General features: G+C 49.0%; 2 protein-coding genes and 1 pseudogene across 5 annotated transcripts; 1 reads left to right on the top strand and 2 right to left on the bottom strand.

Moving 5' to 3' along the window:
- Positions 1-2: 2 nt before the first annotated feature.
- Positions 3-10,220, bottom strand: HACL2 (2-hydroxyacyl-CoA lyase 2). Of its 4 annotated transcripts, none has more exons than XM_019736905.3 (16): positions 10,108-10,220; positions 9,051-9,192; positions 7,389-7,590; positions 7,128-7,255; positions 6,906-7,044; positions 6,708-6,819; positions 4,080-4,179; positions 3,849-3,946; positions 3,617-3,753; positions 2,511-2,645; positions 1,386-1,500; positions 1,141-1,310; positions 994-1,064; positions 842-913; positions 575-680; positions 3-445 (listed from the first exon to the last, which is right to left on the bottom strand). In XM_019736905.3, exons 2-16 carry the CDS (start codon positions 9,180-9,182, stop codon positions 267-269), a joined length of 1,896 nt encoding a protein of 631 aa, XP_019592464.1. In that variant the 5' UTR covers positions 9,183-9,192; positions 10,108-10,220; the 3' UTR covers positions 3-266. The 4 variants fall into 4 exon arrangements, with proteins under 4 accessions (XP_019592464.1, XP_019592465.1, XP_019592463.1 ...); XM_019736906.3 differs by lacking the exon at positions 10,108-10,220 and adding an exon at positions 9,752-9,892; XM_019736904.3 differs by lacking the exon at positions 10,108-10,220 and adding an exon at positions 9,489-9,769.
- Positions 10,221-12,750: 2,530 nt separating this feature from the next.
- On the top strand, positions 12,751-13,008 carry LOC109449961 (anaphase-promoting complex subunit 13 pseudogene; annotated as a pseudogene).
- Positions 13,009-15,473: 2,465 nt separating this feature from the next.
- Positions 15,474-18,581, bottom strand: LOC109449962 (olfactory receptor 10T2-like). Its single transcript, XM_088792412.1, has one exon. It carries the CDS (start codon positions 17,101-17,103, stop codon positions 16,261-16,263), a length of 843 nt encoding a protein of 280 aa, XP_088648538.1. The 5' UTR covers positions 17,104-18,581; the 3' UTR covers positions 15,474-16,260.
- Between the last annotated feature and the right edge of the window lie 1,921 nt (positions 18,582-20,502).

Here is a 20,502-nt window from a genome sequence, read left to right as displayed (position 1 = left end):
AATGAGTACTTGGGCCCACATGGACCAGAGGTGGTTTATTCAGTGTGTAAAAGAGGGGAGAAAGGGCACAACTGGGCCCGCAGAAAAAAAGACCCAAGGGCTCTCTAGCACTGCCAGGGGGCCTCTGAGCTCTCACCCCCCCCCCCGCCCCTCCCTGTCATCAGGAAGGTTGTAGGATCATTGGGCCTCATGGGATAGGCCTAGGGCGGGCAAGGATAAGACTCCAGGCCAGCTAGGCATAGTCCAGGGATAGCGCCCATGAGGCCCTACATGGCAATGGAGCCATCGCGGAAGTCCGTCCTTCCAATGAGGATGTTAACCACGACGGGGTGGCCCTCTTGGCACCGCTGCTGGGCATCACGTAGCACCTTCACCACCTGATCCTCATTCTCCCGTGAGAGCAGCAAACCCTGGGCCCCCAGACCCATGGCTGCCTTGTGATAATCTAAAAGGGCAGGTCAAGTCAGATGGTGGCAGGGGCCCAGCCCACCATGCAGTCAGCCCAAGAGAGAAACACACACCCAGCTGGGCCAGAAATAGCTTCCCTCCTACCCACCCTGCCCGAGTCCCTCACCAGTGTAGGCCAGGCCACAGGCCACATTGCTGCCCAGACAGGACACCTGCTCCCGAGAAATCTGGGTCCAGCCAGCATCATTTCCTATCAAGGCCATCACTGGGACCTGCGGGGAAGGATGAAGCCAGGCTGCAGCGTTCAGCGCCCAGGCTCGGCCAGCCAGAGGGCAGAGACAGGACCTCGGCCAGACAGAAGCAACGTCTCCCCGAGCCCAGCCCTGATGACATCTCCCAGAATCCCAGGCTTTCCCTGGGGCAGCCCGGTCACCTTGTGTCTGACGAAGGTGTCAAATTCGATGAGGCTGTACCCAAAAGCTCCATCTCCAAACAGGCACCAGACCTGAGGTGGGACAGGGAGTGAATGGGGTGGTTCACGGCCCAAAAAGCAGCAAGCCTCCTGCCTCCAGTGTCCCGACTCACCTCAGCATCGGGCCGGCACAGTTTGGCCCCAAGTGCAAATCCTGCACCAACCCCCAGTGTCCCAAAGGCCCCTAGGAGAACCAAAAGTAGGTGGCTGTGAAGGGTACTGGCTGGTGCAAGCTGCCCCGGGCGTAGGCCTTTCCTTACCAGGATCGAGCCAGCGCAGGGGGCCACGGGGCTGCACCAGGTGGGCAGCAGTGCCCACGAAGTCCCCGCCATCCACCACCAGAATCGAGTTGTCAGGCAGAGTTTCCTCCACCAGCTGCAGCACCCGCACCGGGTTCAGGTGCTGGGCTACAGGCATCTCTGCCTTCTCCCTGAAACGGAGCAGTGCAGATCAGCAGAGCCTGCCCAGAACCCCCCACCCCCACATCCACTCCATCAGGCCCCACCGAAAGGACTGCTCCTTCTGCCGGTCGGCTTGGTGAAGCTCCTCTGCCCAATCTGAGGCCCACGTCTGGCCCTGAAGGCCCTCCACCAGCTTCACCACGAAGGAGCCCACGTCTCCTGAGGAAGGAAGAGGGCACAGCTGCAGAGAGGTGGCCTCGTCCTGCCCTTCCAGCACCAGAGGCCCAAAGACAGGAGGAAGCCAACAGCAGCCCTGGAGCAGGAGGCAATGAGGCAGGACAAAGGCACTCCTAGGGCAAAAACGGGCAAAACACACCCCCAGAGCCTGTCGGAACCAGGTTAGGGCAACCAGGGTGAGAAGGTGGGCAAGGTTTAGGGAGCAGATTAGAAACCCAAGCCGACCTCGTCACCTGCCTCCCCGTCAAACCCCAGAGCATGCAGTCCCAACAATTCTGCCCTGAAACACATCACTACAAACACCTCCATCCATGAAGCTCGTCTCTACAACCCAGACACACAGAGTGCGTGTGGAATGAATAAATGAGCAGGTGATTTCATCATTTCCATTCAGAAATGATAGCTTAGAGCCTCAGAGAAGTTGAGTTTCTTCTCCCTGTCCATCCCTGCCTCAGGCCTGTCATTTCCATCTTGACCCTGTATAACAGGCCCCTTGCCACCACCCGGGCCCCTCCAACTCGCTGCTCATCAGCTACCACAGTGGACCTTCCCAAACACAAATGCAACGGTGCCATTTCTCTGTCTGACACGAGTTGCCTGTCACCTACACTGAGGGAAGTCAACATCCTAGAACGATGGGCAAAGCAGGGCACAGAATGACCATGGAAAGGGAGTGAAGGGGTTATGACAGGATGACAGAGGCCTCAGGGGCCAAGGAGTGAACTCTCCGTCCTGACAGCAGTGGACAGTGTGGGAAGGTTTGCAGCTAGGTGACATGATCGCATGCACACTCCCAGGGTTTCCCTCTGGCGCACACCCACCATTTGTTCATCCAGAAGCACCCACCAGTCTGAGAGCCAAATACTTGTCTCTGGCCAACAGGGAGCCCTCTGGGGCAGAGTCTGGCAGGACGGCCTCTTTCAGCTGCTGCAGAGGCAGGAGAAGGCCCAGGATGAGCACGCGTGGGGCGGGGGGTGGCACTGGGGGCTCACCCTGCACGGCCTCCTGGGGCTTCCAGAACATGTCTGAGTTGATCAACATCTCTTTCCGGTTACGGTTGACAATGATGATCTTGCTTCTACGGCTGAGGACCCGGCCATAGGACAGGCGGAAGTCACACACAATTCCTGGGGTGGAGGACAGGGAGACAGTGGATGGAGGGCAAGTGTCCTGGGGGGGTGCCCACTACCTTACTTAGTCCATCGTGGCACACTAGATGTAAAAGCGTCCCCCTGTTCTTCACCTTTCCCTGGATCCGTGCCACCTGCAATGACTTTGCAGCTCTCCAGCGCTTGAAACTGGGCTGACCTGAGAACGTGGTCTGGCCAGCAGAACATGTCCGGAGTGCTGGCACGCATTCCTGAGACCATGCTTCCAGGAGCCTTGCAGCTCCCACTCTCTTTCTAATAACCTTGCCCCTCCAGCCCTGCGTATTTCTCATCCTCCGCCAAGTTAACCAGCCCAGGCCGCCTGCTGGGCAAGGAGGAACATGGAGGCAGGGAAAGTGAGAGAACTCAGAATCCCAGCTGAGGCCACTGCAGCCCAGCTACAGCCAGCCAACCCCCAGGTATCTGAGCCAGCCCCGCCTGGATCCGCACGGCTGCCCTCCCACCTCCCCGACTGCAGACTCCGGAATGAGACCTGCCAAAACCAGATCTACCATCTCACCTGTTCCTGGGTCTCGAAAAATATGTGCATTTTAAGCCACTGAGTTTAGGAATGGTTATTACACAACAATAGCTAACTGATACAACTATTATGTGCTTGGCAGGCTTCAAAGCATTTTATGTAAAAATGTATGTGCACGTGCCATAAATGCTATATAATGCACACAAACGCAAATACTGTGTAGGGCAGTGTCCTCCTTTGCACAAAGCTGGGTCACAGCACACAACTGCAACCTGGCAAGAGTTCACGTGAATTTCAAGTTGAGGGTTGTTCAAAACCCTTGAAAGGGGAAGGGGTGGGGCCAGGGGTAAGAAAGTGGGTGATTATGAGGGTGGGGTGCCAACGAGTACCAGACTAGGAGGGGCAGGGTTACAGGCTGAGGGATGTCCTGGGGGGGGGAGAGGAGGGGAAGGAGGAAACTGAGGCCCACCTGCCAGGAGGATGACATCTGCCTTCTTCAGGGCAGTGCTGCGGTTCTCCCGGATGTGGAGGGGGTGGCCGCGGCCCAGCAGGCCCCGTGCCATCCCGCCCAGGAAGCAGGGGACACCGAGGGACTCCACAGCAGCCCTTTGGGTCCAAGTAGAACAGAAGTGAGTGAGGAAAGGGCACCAGGGGACCAGGGAACAGGAATGCATAGTAAAAGCAGGACTGAGGCTTCTCACCGAAGCTTGTCGGTGGGTGTTGGGGGCAGCAGGGCCTGGCTCCCCAGCACCATAAGGGGCCTTTTGGCCCGGCTCAGGACCTCCACACAACGTTGAACCTGGGGTGAGATGGAGCCCAAAGAGCCGACCCTGAGCCACCATTGGTCCCTGAAGATCAAGGCCCCAATACTGACTCAGGGAGAGGCCATCCTGCCAGGTGAGGACCTCCGCCAGGGAAGAGAGGCAATTCACCTGCTGAGGGGATGCCTGGGGGATATCCAGAGGCAGGGGCCCCTCGGGCTGAGGCTCCCAGGCTCCTGCAAAGAGGTTGGCCAGGTAATTCGTTAAGTACCTGCAAAGATGAGAGGAAGGGGTGGTTACCAGGATTCATTACTGGGGTTCCAGGAGCTGGAAGAAAAGAGGGGCCAGGAAGAGAGTGGAATAGGCACAGGGGTGGTGGAGCAATGGCCCAGGGACAGATAAGCCCCAGCGGTCGAGTCTGCAGTGGCCTACTTCTCCTTGGAAGCTGCTGGTGACCACCACAACCCGACACAGACCCTCAGAAACAAGTGACACAGGAGTGGAGTGCCAGGATCAGGGCAATAGCTGCAAGGTCAGGCAGACATGGCTTTGCCACTTCCTAGCTATGTGACTTTGGTCAAGTGACATAGCCGTTCTGAGCATCCTTCTCTGTAAAATGTAAAAGGGAACCTCCCTCCCAAGGTTCCGTGATCTGTCCATTCAGGATATAAAGCACTCTGCAAAAGCCTCCATCAATGGGAGCTAGGAACATCATTAGTAAGCTTGTCTCTTTCTCTGGCTTCCAGCATCCCCTTCTCTGTCTCCACTCATTGGGTCACAGGGCCCTGACTTTCCCTGAGGGCTTTGGAGACACACAGACAAATCCTGCTCAGCTCTGCCCTCCAGGAACACTCAATCCAGACAGAAACAGACATGTAGGCACTGGAAGGGAGCAGCTGGAACTGGAAGTTTCGTTTCTCTTTGAAGGAAAAGTCAAAACTGCAGAGAATGAGAAGAGGCCCAGAATGGAACCATCGGAACCCCAACTGGAAAAAAAAGGCAAGGGAAGGGCCAGCCTTGCAAGGGGCTGAGGAGGGAAGCCCGAGAGAGAGGAGAAGAATGGAGCGGGTGGGGGGTTGGGAGTCCAGGGAGCAAAGAGGCTGTCCGGTCACAGAACAAAACTGCTTAAAAATTCTGCCTCCCAGACAAGGCTACCAACCACTTCTTACGCATTAGAACCCCTGAATGCCTCTCTCGTTCTGGTTGCCTAACCATGTTAAAGGAAGGTTCCCTACCCTTGCCTTACACCTGACACGACACTGGATTCAATCCTATTCTTATTTAAGAAAATGATGGTTAATTCTTTTAAACGTCAGCATGTGCATTATCAAAACGACCTCATTTATTCTCCACAAAAATCTTAGTCTAGAGAGAAAAAGCAAGCAACGTTCACCCATTTTACAGATGAGGAGGCTGAAGTCAAGCAGGTAACATCACAATATGAGCCAAATCATTATGCTGTGCACATTAAACTTACACAGCGCTGTCTGTCAATTATATCGCAATAAAAATGGGGGGGGGGGGGAAGGTTTAACATTTGCTCAAGGTAACACAGCTAATTAGCAGCAGTCCAGGGATTCAAACCCATCTCTCTGGACTTTCCTGTCATTCATTAGATGGCACATAGCTCTTTGGGTAAAGCGCGGAAGGCTCCTCCAGGCTGAGTCCTCGTGTGCCATTAACAAGCTGGATGACTTTGTATAAGTCATTCCATAATAATACCTTATCATGTTAACTCAAAGTGTTGTTATAAAAGACACTGAGTAAAACGGCTCAGTGGCCCTCGGAGCGCATCTCACATGCCCAGGATGCAGGGACCTATCTGTCTCGTTCACTGATGTTGCCCATGCCCGTCCTGGTACCTGAGACAGTGGCACTAGCTAAATACATGGAGAAGACCTGGAAGGAGGAGGGACAAGGACAGGCCAAGGGAAGGGATGAGAGGGAGGACGAGGAGGAGGAGGAGAATCAATTCTCCGTCCTGTGCTGTTTCGGCCAGGCGCATCTCAGTGGTGACCAAAAGCAGACCCTTTTGCATATCTCCGCTCGCACTGTGCCCCGACCTGGATCCCTTTCTATCCGCTCAACTGAAGGAAGCACCCGTCAAACTCATAGCTCTTCCAGGAAAAACCTCAGGCTTGGCCCAGGCCAGCCCCGCTGCACTGCTCTCTCCAAGCTCCTGGCCACTTGCCACTCAAAGCCCCAGAGTGAGTTGTGCCCATGTCATGGGCCTGCAGGGACCCTCTGTTCCCTTCTCCAGGCACCCAATGTGATCCAGCCACATCTCTACATCCCACAGCCACGACCCAGATCCAGGCCACTATCGCTTCTCATCCGGGGACCGCCACACCTCCTCCGTGGCTTCCCAGCTTCCACCCAACCGCACAGTCCATTTTCCAGCAGCAGCCAAAGGGAAGGTACCAAAAACCTGAGTCAGCGTATCCCACACCTCTGCTTAAGGCGCTACAATGCTTCTCAGTGGATCTCAGATTAAAAACAAAACCACACGTACTCCCAATGGGCCCTGCTGGCTGCCCTGAGACCAGCCCCTGCCCCTGTCCTCTTTGCTCACCTGCTGTGCCACATAGGCCACCTTGCTTTCCCACCCTACCAAGTTCGTTCATGCCTCAGGACCTTTGTATATGCTATTCCAGCCACCTAGAATGCTCTTCCTATGGTGGGCTCCTCTCAGTGGATATGCAAATCAATGAATGAGGCAAAAAAGGGATGGGTGCTGCCAGAAGGCTACAGGAGAGAGCAGGGAAAGGGGGAGTGCATGGTGGGAATGGGGTTACTCACCAGGAGACCACTCGACCCATGAGGTCTTTGGGCGGCTTGGCTGGCACCATCTCCTTCTGAACCATGAAGTAGGGGTATAGCACGTCAATGGGTAGCTCCACAAACACTGGACCTGTGGGGACAGGGAAGATGCTGAGCTGTGCCTCCCTAGCCCCCAGGCCCTAGGGACAGACCACTGCCCAGCCCCCTACCACCTACCAGGTGTGCCTGACTGAGCAGCAGCCATTGCAGCCCTCAGGGTGGGCATGATGTCCCGTACCCTCCGCACGGAAGCACAGAACTTGCAGAGTGGCCGGAACAAGGACATCTGATCAATGGCCTGGAGTGCACCCCGTTTCTGGTGGAGAGAGGTCCAGGGAAGTTACCATGTGAGCCCTTTGAGCACCCCTGGAGCCTCTCTGCCCCCCGAGAATAAGGTACCTGCAGCAGAGTACTGGCAGCCCCACCCAGAAGCAGGACTGGGGACTGGGCTATCTGGGCATTCTTCACTGCTGTCACTGTGTTAGTGAGGCCGGGACCTGCCGTCACCGCCACCACGCCCACTGTCCCTGGAACACAAACCCTGTCAGTCTCTGCAGCCATGCCCATCCTTCCAGCCATCCCCGAAAAACCCCTATCCCCAAAGAGCCCCTCCCCCATCCCAGCCTCACCAGCCCCCAGCCCTCTCCACTCTGCCCTCACCAGTCAGGCGAGCCACAGCGTCAGCAGCAAACACAGCCGTGACTTCGTGGCGCGTGTCCACCACACGGATGCCCAGCTTCTCGCAGGCCACCAGCAGTGGGGAAATGTGCCCACCGACCAGTGTGAAGAGGAACCGCACGCCATGGGCCCTCAGCACGGCTGCCACGCTCTCCCCACCGTGCCTGACGCTTGTCTTGTCCACCTGGGCCCATGAAGGAGGAGGAGCAAGACTGTCAAGGGCCAGGGCAAGGGTGCCAGGGCAGGTGGGGACAAGGGCAACCCCCCTCCTCAAGAGGGGGGGAGCAGAGTCAGAGGGCTGGGGAAGGCACATGTCATACAAGAGGCCCAGAGCAGCACATACCATCCTACCACATCCTCTTGTCATTACAGTTGACCTTGAACAACACAGGGCTTAGGGAGGCTAACCCCTGCGCAGTCGAAAATTCACATATAACTTTTGACTGCCCAAAAACAACTACTAATAGTCTGTTCACCGGAAGACTTACTGATAATATAAACAGTTGATTAACATGTATTTTGCATGTTATGTGATGTTATCAAGAAAATCATAAGGAAAATATATTTACTGTATTTACTGAAAAATATCCATGTATAAGTGGATCCAGGCTCATCAAGGGTCAACTATATATCCTTTTACAACTAAGGGACCACGACTTGCCCAAGCAAGATTCGAAGTCCCATGGAACCAATACTGTTAAGCACCCCACTCTGTTACATTGCCCACCTGGGGATGGTGGGCAATTAGGGAGAAAGGAGGGGGAAGGTGGAGCTACAGAATCCAGGGGTGCTTGGTCAAGAGCAGGAGGCACAGGTCATCAGCTGTGACTCCAGAACTGCCTGTCCTCCAGCATCAGGGCCTGGCAGCCTGACTGCTAAAGATGACCTACCAGGCTCCCTCCCACTCACTGGGCCAAGCCCAGTTGACAGGCTGCCAGCCACCAAGTGCCTGGCATGTGTATGGCCTCCTAGCTCCAGCTTAGACACAGCCTAGCACTTCAGAGGCCGACACTTTGCCTTAAATCTCCACAAGTCCTCAAAGCAAGTGGTGTTGTTTCTGACTAGGAGAGAAAGAATTGGGAAAGGGTCAAGTCTGCTCCAGGCTAGGAGAGGAAAGATTGAGAAAGGGATCTAGGGAAGGGATAAATTTCTGAGAAAGGAGCCACACAGCTCAGAGCCAGGTTTATGGGGTCAGGTCTTCCCCAAATACGTTATCTAAAGCAAGCTACTACACTATCTTTCTGAGCCTCAGTTTCCTCTGCGGAAAATGCAGACAGAAACAAGCGCATCTATTCAGGGACATGTTGGGTATATGAGAAAATCCCTCTAAAGCAGAGTAACTGTCACAAAACTGTCACGGACACATCCTCTGGAGCCTGCCTCCACAACACCGATCCCAGGGTATTCAGGGAGCATTGTTTTGTGAAAAGGGCTCGGCCCCTGGGGAAAGAGGTGGGCAGAGTACTGAGTGCCTGGCAGTGCAGCTTCCCGATTATCTGTTACTAGCCAAAGTCCAAGTCCTCAGGTGCAGCTTGGCAATGGGGGCAGGGCCCTGTTAAGAAAATCTCCCGACCAGTCCCTCGCACCCGGACCTCGTTCCTCCTTTACTGCCCCCCAGCCCGCCTCCCATCTGTGCCCCCGCACCTTGTGCAACAAGCGATAGAAGAGCCCCAGGCGGTGCGCGGCGCACAGCACAGCAGCCACTAACGTCCCGCAGACCAGGAGTAAGGGGGTGAAGAAGCTCCCGGCAGGGGCGGCGGCCGCGGGGATCTCCATGAGGTGGTACCTAAAGGAGAAGGGGCAGTTCCAGTGCCTGAACGCGAAGATACAGTACCAGGGAGAAGGCACGCCCTCTTCTCCGGAGTTTCTGCGTGGCCACACCCTTTACGCTGATAGGCTTGGGCCGAGACCAGGCGCCCTTAAGACCAGGCCACGCCTCCCAGGAGCTAGGTCACGCCTCTCGGGGGACCAGACCATGCCCTCCCGCAACGCTCCCCTCTTACGTCACTATCACCACCCAAACTAGGCGACCACAGGTCATTGCGACCACAACGGCCTCAAAATAGTTATTTTCCCACTTACCGGCTTCTCAGTGGATAGGCGGGAAGCCCCGCCTCTTTTACACTAAGGTCCTAAATCTCAGCCCCAGTGATGAGCCCCCACCACGTCTACGTCACCTAGACCGATGATGCCACGCCCCCAGGTTGGCGTGCACGACCCTCTCAAGCTAGGCTCCGCCCCCGAGTGAGAGCCGGAACCCGAGCCTGACCCTGACTCCAGGCCGCAGATAAAGACTAAATTGCATCAGGATGTCCCTCCGATCCCCGGGGCACTTCAACCTTCACCTAAAAGAAATGGCGCTGACTCCAGAGGAATTCAGCGCCCTTCGTGTCACATGACCCAGGCGCACAGTCGTGTCCCCCAGTCCGGACGCCCGTCGCGCGTGCGCAGAGCAGGAGCTCTACTCCGGGATACAGGCACCTCCTTCCTATAAGAGCTATTTCTCTACTGGCCGCCGCATGCACAGGCCCCGCCTTCCCTCGCCTTTCACTGGCTCGCATTGTTAGCCTTACGCCCTTCTCTATAGGAGGCCACGCCCACCGGCGTCCGTTCTTTGCCAAGACCCTCTCGGTACTACGTTAGGCGGCCTTCCATTGGCCCCACATTGCAGGCCCTAGTTCCAGGCCTTCCGAGCCTTTACCTCTTTCCACGCCAGCTGGGCCGTACGCCCCTTCACGTTGGCCGGAGGTGGACTCCGCAGAGTCCACCATCCGAGGGCCTGATCCCAAGTTAGTCCCGCCCCCGCTCTAGCGTCAGGTCCCGCCTACTAGTTTACCGTAAAGCTACTGCTAAGGCAGAGGCCCCGCCTCCGCTGTTGGCCCTACCTCTTGGGATTTCTCTGGTCCAAGTGCTGGGTAGTGGATGCTCCGGAGCCCAATGGTCCCTGGTTCCAACCCACGCGTTCCACCGTATTTCAGTCGTCTGGCCTCATGATAGTGATCTCCCTATCAGTAAAGGGGAAGTAATTCTGGTACCAAGGGCCCTACTTCTGTCCAAGACAAATCCTGCCATTTTTACACTGGCTCCCGTTCCTTGTCAACTTTTGGGATTTTCCTCTGAGAATTCCACCCCATCGTTAATTTTATCTTCTACTGAATCATTCCTATGTTTTAATTTCATCCATTAAAAAAAAACAAAAAACTCCTCTGTTGGCCCCACATTCTCTACCTGTTTCTGTCCTTTGCTCCTCTCTTTAGCAAAATTCCTCCAATGATTTATCTGCACTTCCTCTCTCCCTATGCCCTCCTCCTATTCCCTCTTGAACACACTCCAAACAATCTCTTACCCGCCACTCTCTGAGAGCTGTTGTGGATTATTCCAACGGTCTTCAAATGGGTCCCCTCTCGCTTCTGTCCCTCATCCCACTCTCCCTGCCTACAATTAACAGGATAAAATGCAAACTTCATGAAAAGGACTTCTAGGCCCAATTAAACTCCAAGAGTCAATAATAAAACAGTGATCATTATTTTTTGTCAAGCACCTACAATGTGCAAGGGGCTGGTCCACGCACTTTTGACATATTAACTCATTTAATCTTCACAACAACCCTGTAAAGGAGCTGTACTATCATTATCCCATTTTACAGATAAGGAAGCTAAAACACAGAGAGGCTAAGGAACTTGCCTAAGGTCACACAGCTTGTAAGTGAAAGACGCAGAATGTGAACTCAGTCGTTCCCTGGGCCCCCAGACTGGGAGCACCTCAAGAATGGGTATTGCATTTCAACCGTATGGCTTCCCCAGGCCTCTCACAGGGTGCAGTGTTTGGGGCCCACCCAATCCCCTTGTGCTTTCCTCGGGTTTTATTCTAAGTGAGTTGGGAAGCCAGAGAGGATTTTGAACAGCCCAAGCACACAAAACCTGCATATGATTGTTTTTAGGGGCCTTATCTGTAATAGCCAAAAACTGGAAAAACCAAAATATCCTTCCATAAGTGAATAGTTAAACAAACTGTGATCCATCCATCCCATGGAACACTACTCAGCAATATAATGTGTAGGGATTCAGAAGGAGTCACCCCAAGATGTGCCTCTGTGGTATGCAAATTGTTTTGATCTAAAAGCAACCAAGACCCAGAGGCTCAGGAAAAACTTCTGCCCTACCCCTTTTAACTACCTAGAATAATTTGAATTACTAGCCTTGCCCGTAATAAGAGATTATCAGAAATAACATTTTTGGGCCTATCTATGGGGTAGGGCAAACTTCTAATTACCGAACATCTGTTCTTATCATCATGCAATTACCTTCTCCCCTCTGAAGGCACGCGGTGCCTTACCTCATCCTTAGCTCAGAATGTCATATATGCCTCATTTTCCCTTTCTGTCTCTGAACCTCTCATGTATGTGGGGTCTCTGACTCTCATGTATGTGAGGTTCCTATACCAATGTATGTAGTTAATTTGGTCATTTTCTGTTGCTAATCTATCTCATGTCTATTTGATTATCAGACCCACTGAAAGAACCTTGAGGAACCTTCCTCCTCCACAAATACAAACTAATGAAACACACAACAGCTTGGATGAATTGTAAAATAATCATGCTCGGAGAACAGATTTATGGTTGCCAGAGGCAGGAAGTGGGTGGATGGGGGTGAAGGTGGTCAAAAGGTACAAACTTCCAGTTGTAAGATAAGTAAGTCCTGGGATGTAATGTACAGTATAGAGACCATAGTCAACGATACTGTTTGTATATTTGAAAGTTGCTAAGATTCTGCTAAGATGCAGGATCTCTCATCACAAGAGAACTTTTAAGGTACAAAAAACTTTGTAACTATGTGAGGTGATGCATGTTAACTCTATTTATTGTGGCAATTATTTTGCAATATATACATTAATCAAATCATTATGTTGTACGCCTTAAACTTATACAGTGTTATATGTCAATCATATCTCAATAAAACTGGGAGGAGGGAGTATTCTCTATCCACAAGCTAAAAAAAAAAAAAAATTATGCTGAATGAAAGAAGCCAGTCTAAAAAAGGTTATATACTATATGATTTCATTGATATGTTATTCTCCAAGTAAAAAAAAAAAAAAAAAAAAACCACAGTGAGGGAGGGCAGATCAGTGTTTGCCGGAAGTATGGGATATGAATGGATGTGATGACCACCACATCCACAGCCCTTAAAAGGAAGGGGTTTTGTGCTTCTTTGAGCCCCACACCCTTTCCTGTAGCCTGGGATGTGGATGCAATGACTGGAGCTAAAGAAGTTACTTTGGGGCTCCAGCAGCCGCCGGTGCTGCGCTGGGTCGGGTGCTGATTTGACAAGATTAAAGCTTCAGGAGAATGTTCAGTGAGGTACAGAGAGATGGAAGGATCTTGGATTTGATTGACGATGCTTGGTGAGAAGATAAGCTACCTTATGAGGACATTGCGATGCCACTGAATGAGCTTCCTGAACCTGAGCAGGACAACAGTGGCATCACAGAATCTGTTAAAGAACAAGAAATGAAATGGACTGACTTGGCCTTACAGTACCCCCATGAGAACGTACCCCCCCATAGGAAACTGGTCCCCCTCCATAGGATACAGTACCCCCCATAGGAAAGTGACACCTGGCTCCTTTGTCATGGATGCATTTTTAATTTTTTTAAAATTCATAGATAAAAAATGTTTTCTTTCAGTCTCCTAATTCAAACCTTTTAACGATAGATAGATCAGCGCTCAAAAATGTACACCCACTTAGTTTGTGGCAGCAAAACGCAATGTGGAAATACTTACCAGAATGAGAAACTGATTGCGATTTCTCAGGAATGCAGAATATTTGGCTCTTTGAACCTAGCTTGTGTTTAAACATGCTTAGTTATAAACATTTGCCTTTAACTCTAATTTTGCTTTACTGTCAGAGCTCAACACTTCCCAGCTACTTATATTTGTCCTGTTACAGAAGTGATTGAAGATAGGAAAGAAAAAGGCTAAGAAAGAGAAAGCCAACATAAGGAGAATTAACAACTTCTCATATACGCCCCCCTCCCTTGGAGAAGCAGTTTGAGTGGATGTATATGAAGCCTGTAGAAGTAATGAATATTTAGAAGCTCATTCACTGACTACTGGGATTCCTAAAATTCCCCATGGTGTTTTTAAACTTTGGATATATTTACAAATTAAAAGGGTACCTGACTTGTCTCTCTGCTCTCCCTACCATTTTTTTTTCTTTAAGATTGATTAGGGAAGGGGAACAGGACTTTATTGGGGAACAGTGTGTACTTCCAGGATTTTTTTCAAGTCAAGTTGTTGTCCTTTCAATCTTAGTTGCAGGGGGCGCAGGCCACCATCCCTTGCGGGAGTCAAACCTCCAACCTGTGGTTGAGAGCCCACTGGCCATGTGGGAATCGAACCGGCAGCCTTCGGCATTAGAAGCATGGAGCTCCAATCGCCTGAGCCACTGGCCAGCCCCTCTTTTTTCTTTTTTTTTTCCCCCTTTTTCCACCTCCTCCCTCCCCCTACTCCGGTTCAAGCCATTGTTTCTCAGTCTAGTTGTAGGACACAGCTCCCTGGCCCATGCTGGTGTTATGAGCCTTGTGCTCCCCCTCCCCGCCCCCCCAGGCAGTCGGTGGCAGGTCATGCGTCAGCCGCTCACAGCAGCTCATGGCAGCTCTCACCAGCTGCCAGCTGCTCACGCTGGCTGCTGGCCACTCACACTAGTCACTGGCCGCTCCTGGCAGCACACGGCAGCACACAGCAGCCTGTGGCAGCTTACGCCAACCTCCAGGTGCTCACAGCAGCTCATCACCGGGGAGAGCCATTGTTCACAATCTTAGCTGTAGAGGGCGCAGCTCATTGGCCCATGTGGGAATCAAACCAGGACCTTGGCGTTAGGAGAGCTGCGTGCCAACCACCTGAGTCACTGGGCCATTTCTCTGGTTTCTTAACAGCCATCTATGGCAACCAGGTAGAGATTGGGAAGAACAACACACTGACCTTTGTCTCCTTCTGTCTTCTATCTCCTGCCTGTGCCTACCATTGACCAAAAACAACCAGAAGCCAAAGGGCAAAGAACTATCAGTGTGGTCCATACAGGTTTCTCCTGAGACATAGAGCAGAATGGAAAAGGGTACATGGAAGGTACAGCACATTAAGCACAGACCATAGTTTCCTGAAAAATATCATGGCAGAAACCCCATCACCAGTGTTTAGCTTGCTCTTTTTTTTTAGTTCCTTGAGGTATAAAGTTAAGTTATTGATTTGGGATCTTTCTTTTTTTTTTTAATATAAGCACTTACAGCTATGAATTTCCCTCTGAACACTGCTTTTGCTGCATTTCACAAGTTTTGGTATGCTATGATTTCATTTTTGTTCATCTCAAAGTATTTTCCAGTCTAACTTGTAATTTCTTCTTTGACCCATTGGTTAAAAATGTGTTGTTTAACTGCCATATATTTGTGAATTGTCTGGTTTTCTTTCTGTTGCTGATTTCTCATGTCATTCCACTGTGGTCAGAGAAGATTCTTTGGATGATTTCAATCCATCACCAGGGTTTAATTCAACAAAAGTGAACTACTAAACCACAATGAGGTACCACTTTGCATCTCTTAGGGTGGCCATAATTTAAAAAAATGGAAAATAACAAATATTGGCAAGGATGTGGAAACATTCAACCCTCATACACTGCTGCTGGGGATATACACCACTATGGAAAACAATCTGGTGATTCCTCAAAAAGTTAAACAAAGAATTACCTTATGATCCAACAATTCCACTCCTAGCTACATGCCCGAAGGGATTGGAAACAGGGATTCAAACAGATATTTATGCAGAAATGTTCATAGCAGCACTATTCACGGTAGCCAACAGGTGGAAACAAACCAAGTGTCCATTAACAGGTGAATGGATAAACAAAATGTATATCCATACAACGGGATATTATTCTGCCATCAAAAAGAATGAGGTTCTGATACATGTTACTACATGGATGAATCTTCAAAACATTATGCTAAGTGAAATAAGTCATGCACAAAAGGACATATATTAAATGATTTTATTTATTTGAAATATCGAGAATAGGCGTATTTATAGTAACAGAAAGTAAATTAGAGGTTACCAGAGACTGGGAGGAGTGGGAAATGGGGGGCCATTGCTTAATGGATACAGAGTTTCAGTTTGGGACGATGAAAAGAAGTTTGGGAAATAGATGGTGGTGATGGTTGTACAAAACTGTGAATGTAATTAATGCCACCGAATGGTACACTAAGAAAAAGTTCAGCTAGCAAATTTTATGTTATATATGTTTTACCACAATAACGTTTTTAAATTCCCCCTTCTTTTTTTTTCTCCCATCATACACCTTGGATCATAAAGGATCCAAAGGGAAGAGAGCTAGAGGATCATCATGAAAATAACTGCAGTTCAGCGTGCGATTCTGACAGGAAAAATAAACAAAGGCAGCCTTGGGTTGATGGCAAACAGCCCCCATCCCTCAGAAAACGTGGGAAAAGTTCTGAATGAGGCAAAAATAAAAGGATACTGAAACGAGTATCAATCCCTGCTCAGTGCTGATTAAATCACTACCCTTTATTGTCTGTCAAGGTTGAGCCGTCAGTGGCACCTTCCACTGGTGACCATCCTGCACTGCAGACCATGTTGCATTCCCCCCAAAGTCAAGGTGATCAAGACAAAAGGAGAAGGCAACCTACGGAGTTCACGCTAGGTATCAGACATTATTCGTTAATTACCTTATTACATATGCTATTTCATTTAAGGTTCTCGGTGTGGCCCGGATTTTCCAGGTGGGGAAACTGAGTGTCAGGCCGGGAACATGATCATGAAAAAGCTAGAGCAGGAAGGTAAAGCAAGTGTTTATTTAAAACTCCGGCAGCTTCGCGCCAGGGTCCTTCTCAGAGCCACCCTGACCTCCTTGTTGCGCAGCGTGTACACCACCGGGTTCAGCAGCGGCGTCACCACCGTGTAGAAGACAGCCACCAGGCGGTCCTGGCTGGGGTTTCCTCCAGACTCAGGCCGCAGGTAGATGACAGAGGCGCAGCCAAAATGCACAATGACCACGGTGATGTGGGCCGCGCAGGTGGAGAAGGCCTTGTGGCGGCCAGCAGCCGAGGGGATCCTCACGATGGCGGCCACGATGAAGGCATAGGAGAGGAGGATGAGGAGAAAGGAGGCCAGCACCACAAGGATGCTCAGGAAGAAGATGGCCAGAGCTTTGCCTGTACTCTCAGCACAGCTGAGCTTCAGGACCGGGGCAATGTCACAGAAGAAGTGCTCTACACGGTTGCTGCTGCAGAAGGGCGAGGAGAAGATCATGCTGGTCTCGATCAGGGCCACGGAGAACCCGGAGCAGAAAACCAGGGCTCCCAGGCAAAGGCAGACTGTAGGTCTCATGACCACCGCGTAATGCAGGGGATAACAGATGGCTACATAGCGGTCATAGCCCATCAGGGTCAGGAGGAAGCAGTGGCTGCAGCCCAGGCCCAGGAAGAAGAACATCTGAGCCCGACAGCCAGCAATGGAGATGGCCTGGCTCTCCATGAGCAGATGAACCAGCATATTGGGGATGGTGACCAGCGTGTAGCAGGTCTCAGAGAGGGACAGCACTGCCAGGAAGCGGTACATGGGCGTGTGAAGCATCTGATCCACGTGGATGATGGTGATGATAGTGACATTGCCACTGAGGGTGACCAGGTACATGAGCAGGAACAGAGTGAAGAGGATGGTCCTCAGGTCTGGGAGATTGGAGAAACCCACCAGCACAAACTCTGTCACTAGCCAGGTGGCGTTTTCCCACTGTTCTTCAGGAGTCTGAGAGGAAAGGACAGAGTAAATGCAACAGAGCAAACCAAGAGTCTGCTACCCAAAGGGGACCGGTGGCATGAAAGAATCATCCTTGTTTTACAAAAAAAGAAGAGCCTCAGAAGTGACGTCATTTTTTTCCTACTATCACCCAGCTAGCAAGAGTCTCTTCGATAACAAGAAAATCATAGACATGGAAACAACCTAAGTGCCTGTCAACAGATAACTGGATAAAGGAAATGTGGTGATATATACAATAGAATGTTATTCAGCCATGAGAAAGAATGAAATCCTGCCATTTGCGACAACAGGGATGGACTTTCAGGGCATTATGTTAAGTGAAATAATTCAGACAGAGAAAGATAAATACCATATGCTCTCACTTATAAGTGGAATCTAAAAGAGCCACACTCATAAAAACAGAGTAAAATGGTGGTTACCAGGGGCTGGGGGGAGGGGAAAAAGGAGAGATGCTGTTTAAGGGTACAAATTTGCAACTAGTAGATAAATAAGTCTGGAGAGCTAATGCACAGTAGAGTGAATATCGACAACGATATTGTATTATAATCATCAAACTTACTAAGAGACGACATCATAATTATTCCCACCACAAAAAAGAAATGATAATTCTGTGACAGGACAGAGGTGTTAATTATTGCTACAATGGCAATTACATTACAACATGTAAATGTATCAAATTAACATGTTAGACCATACACCTAATTTACACAAGCTTATATGTCCCATACATTTCAATTTTTAAAAAAGAAAAGAAAATCACAAGAACCTGTAAGGAATAGAAACTACATTTGGGGTAGGAAAGATGGTAAGAACATCAGTGCCTCAGTTTGAGCCTCCTAGAAACAGATCCTGAGGCAAGGATTCAAGAGCAAATAGTTTATCGGGGCTGTTATCTCCCAAAACATGGGTGGGAGAGAAGGGGAGGGAGAGAGAGAAGGAAATCCCCACTGTGGGCAACCAGAATTTAATCCCACCTGGGGAACCCTGAGGGACAGTGAGGAAGCTAGGGTGTTTATCCATCAATCCCCTGTTTGTCATTGCTTGAGAGTTTCTGCCAGGAAAAATGAATCTCCCAGCACTTCCAACTTGGCACATGTGCAGGGAATTCAAGGCCTCACTGGTGAGAAAGAATTAACAGGGGCCAGGTTACAGTGTCTGCCACAGTCCAGATCCCCGAGAAAGGCAAAGCTTGTAACATTGTTGTTATCTAAATTTATTTCAATTTTATAAAAACTTAAAATTTTTATATTTTAGGCTTGCAAAGTTGTAGCCCTGAAGATTATATTCACCTGGTGTAAAGGTGAATATAATCTTCACTTTTAAAAGTTCCTTTATTTCTTCTGATCTTAAAAGAAATTTAAACAACGTCGTGGGCCCCCTTCATATTAGGTTGGTGCACACGTAATTGTGGTTTTTGCAATTATTTTTAACTTTTTAAACCGCAATTAGGTTTGCACCAACCTAATAGTATTGTGAGCCCCAGGCACTGTGCCTAATGGATACACCTGTGTTCACTAAATGGAAAGTCACTCTGAAATGATTGGCCATTCTAATTCAAATTATGAGACTTCATAGAAAGCCTGGATTGGCAATATTTTATCATTTTATAATCCACTAATCAATTTCCCAATATATATATGTGTATATGTGTATATATATATATATATATATATATATATATACACATATACATACATACATATGTATGTATGTATATGTGTGTGTGTGTATATATATATATATATATATATATATATATATATATATTTGAATGTTTCTGAGAGTATTTTCCACTCATTTGGAACATGGGACTCTGTTTTAAAGGAAATGGTCCTAATGCAATCTTTCCCTGCTTATCAAGAGTTAATTTGTTTAGAAATAAACAATTGAGCCTGGAGAGTCTCAAATACCATCTCAGAGACAAGGAGGCAAGGACTCTCACAATGAAACCACAAGTAGATGGTTTATGCACCATCTAGTGGCATTTGAGGTAATCTGCAAGCCAGTGACACATAAAAAAGCAAAGATAAATAAATGCCTCTCTATGGCCCTGAAAATACTCATCCACAGCAATGGGACCAGAGAAATTGAGAATGATCGTTTAAGTGTTTTGAAAGTTTGCTGAAATTTTAATTCTGGGAAAATAAATTTTAGATGTTAGTTCTGAAGCTATATAGAGGAAAAACAACAAAAATGTGCTTGGTGGAGTCCAAAGGTATTCTGGTTATAAAGATAACACAAGACAGGACCATCAGAGAACTTAACAGAAGCAATGTGAGAGAGGGATGCCCTTTTTTTCATGAAGAAAAGAAAATCAGGATGCAGGAAGCAGGCAGTCATGTTGATCAAGCACAGGGATGCATACTTCTTCTGTAAAGGGCCAGATGGTAAATATTTTAGGCTCTATGGGCTGTACAGTGTCTGTAGCGACTGCTCAGTTCTGCCATTCCAGTGTGAAAGTAGTCACAGACAATGTATAAACAAGTGTGCGTGGCTGTGCTTCAATAAAACTTTATTTACAAAAACAGGTAGGATGCAGGATTTGGCGCTCAGACTAGTTTGCAACCCTTGATCTAGCACAAGTAAAACTAAAAGAATCTTCATCTTAGGGAAACTCCAGTGAGGTCCTCTGAGGGATTTATGCTATGAAAAAAAGCAATGCTTGACTTGAAATCTTCAGAAACCAAAGTAAAATGAAAGTCCAAAACCAAGAATCTCATACTCGGCTTAAGAAAGCTATCTAAGAAATGGCACACTGGGCAAAGTTGCCCAGAGCATGTCTAAAAGAGGCCCTTTTACTGCAAATTAAACAATATCAGAGAGAACATCAGAGCCCTTACATAGGGAGAATGATAGAAACAATATACCTAGAAGCCTGCATGGAGAAAAAAGTATTTGGCTATGACTATTTAAAAATATAATTTCTGAAGACCACGAGACATTGTTAAATGGAAACAAACTTACAGGCAAACCACAAATCAGAAAAAGTTGTGGCCCAAAGAAAATGCTTAGCTCTTACAAATCATTAAAATAAAATAAATGAGTCCTGGGAATATAATGTACAGCATGGTGACTATAGTTTAAAATACTGTAGTGTATATTTTCAAGTTGCTAAGAGAGTAGATCTTAAAAGTTCTCATCATAAGAAAAAAATTTGTAACTATGTGTGGTGATGGATGTTAGTTAGACTTACTGTGGTGATCATTTTGCAATATATACACATATCGAATCATTATGTTATACACCTGAAATTTTTTTAAAACTTTTATTTAAGTG

This window comes from Rhinolophus sinicus, chromosome 15 (assembly GCF_057876585.1).
Source record: "Rhinolophus sinicus isolate RSI-liver-muscle chromosome 15, RSI-T2T, whole genome shotgun sequence".
Taxonomy (NCBI): Eukaryota; Metazoa; Chordata; class Mammalia; order Chiroptera; family Rhinolophidae; genus Rhinolophus; species Rhinolophus sinicus.
The sequence above is the reverse complement of the archived record's forward strand: the minus strand, read 5'-3'. Positions and strand labels throughout refer to the sequence as shown.

Bases quoted from the DNA above. Each gene is read 5' to 3' on its own strand.
- HACL2 (XM_019736905.3), bottom strand. From the start codon at position 9,182: ATGGAGATCCCCGCGGCCGCCGCCCCTGCCGGGAGCTTCTTCACCCCC. The intron at 4,180-6,707 runs GTGAGTAACCCC...TCATCTTTGCAG, and splicing joins ATGGGTCGAGTGGTCTCCTG to GTACTTAACGAATTACCTGG. The intron at 914-993 runs GTGAGTCGGGAC...GTCCCACCTCAG, and splicing joins TGTGCCGGCCCGATGCTGAG to GTCTGGTGCCTGTTTGGAGA.
- LOC109449962 (XM_088792412.1), bottom strand. From the start codon at position 17,103: ATGTACCTGGTCACCCTCAGTGGCAATGTCACTATCATCACCATCATC.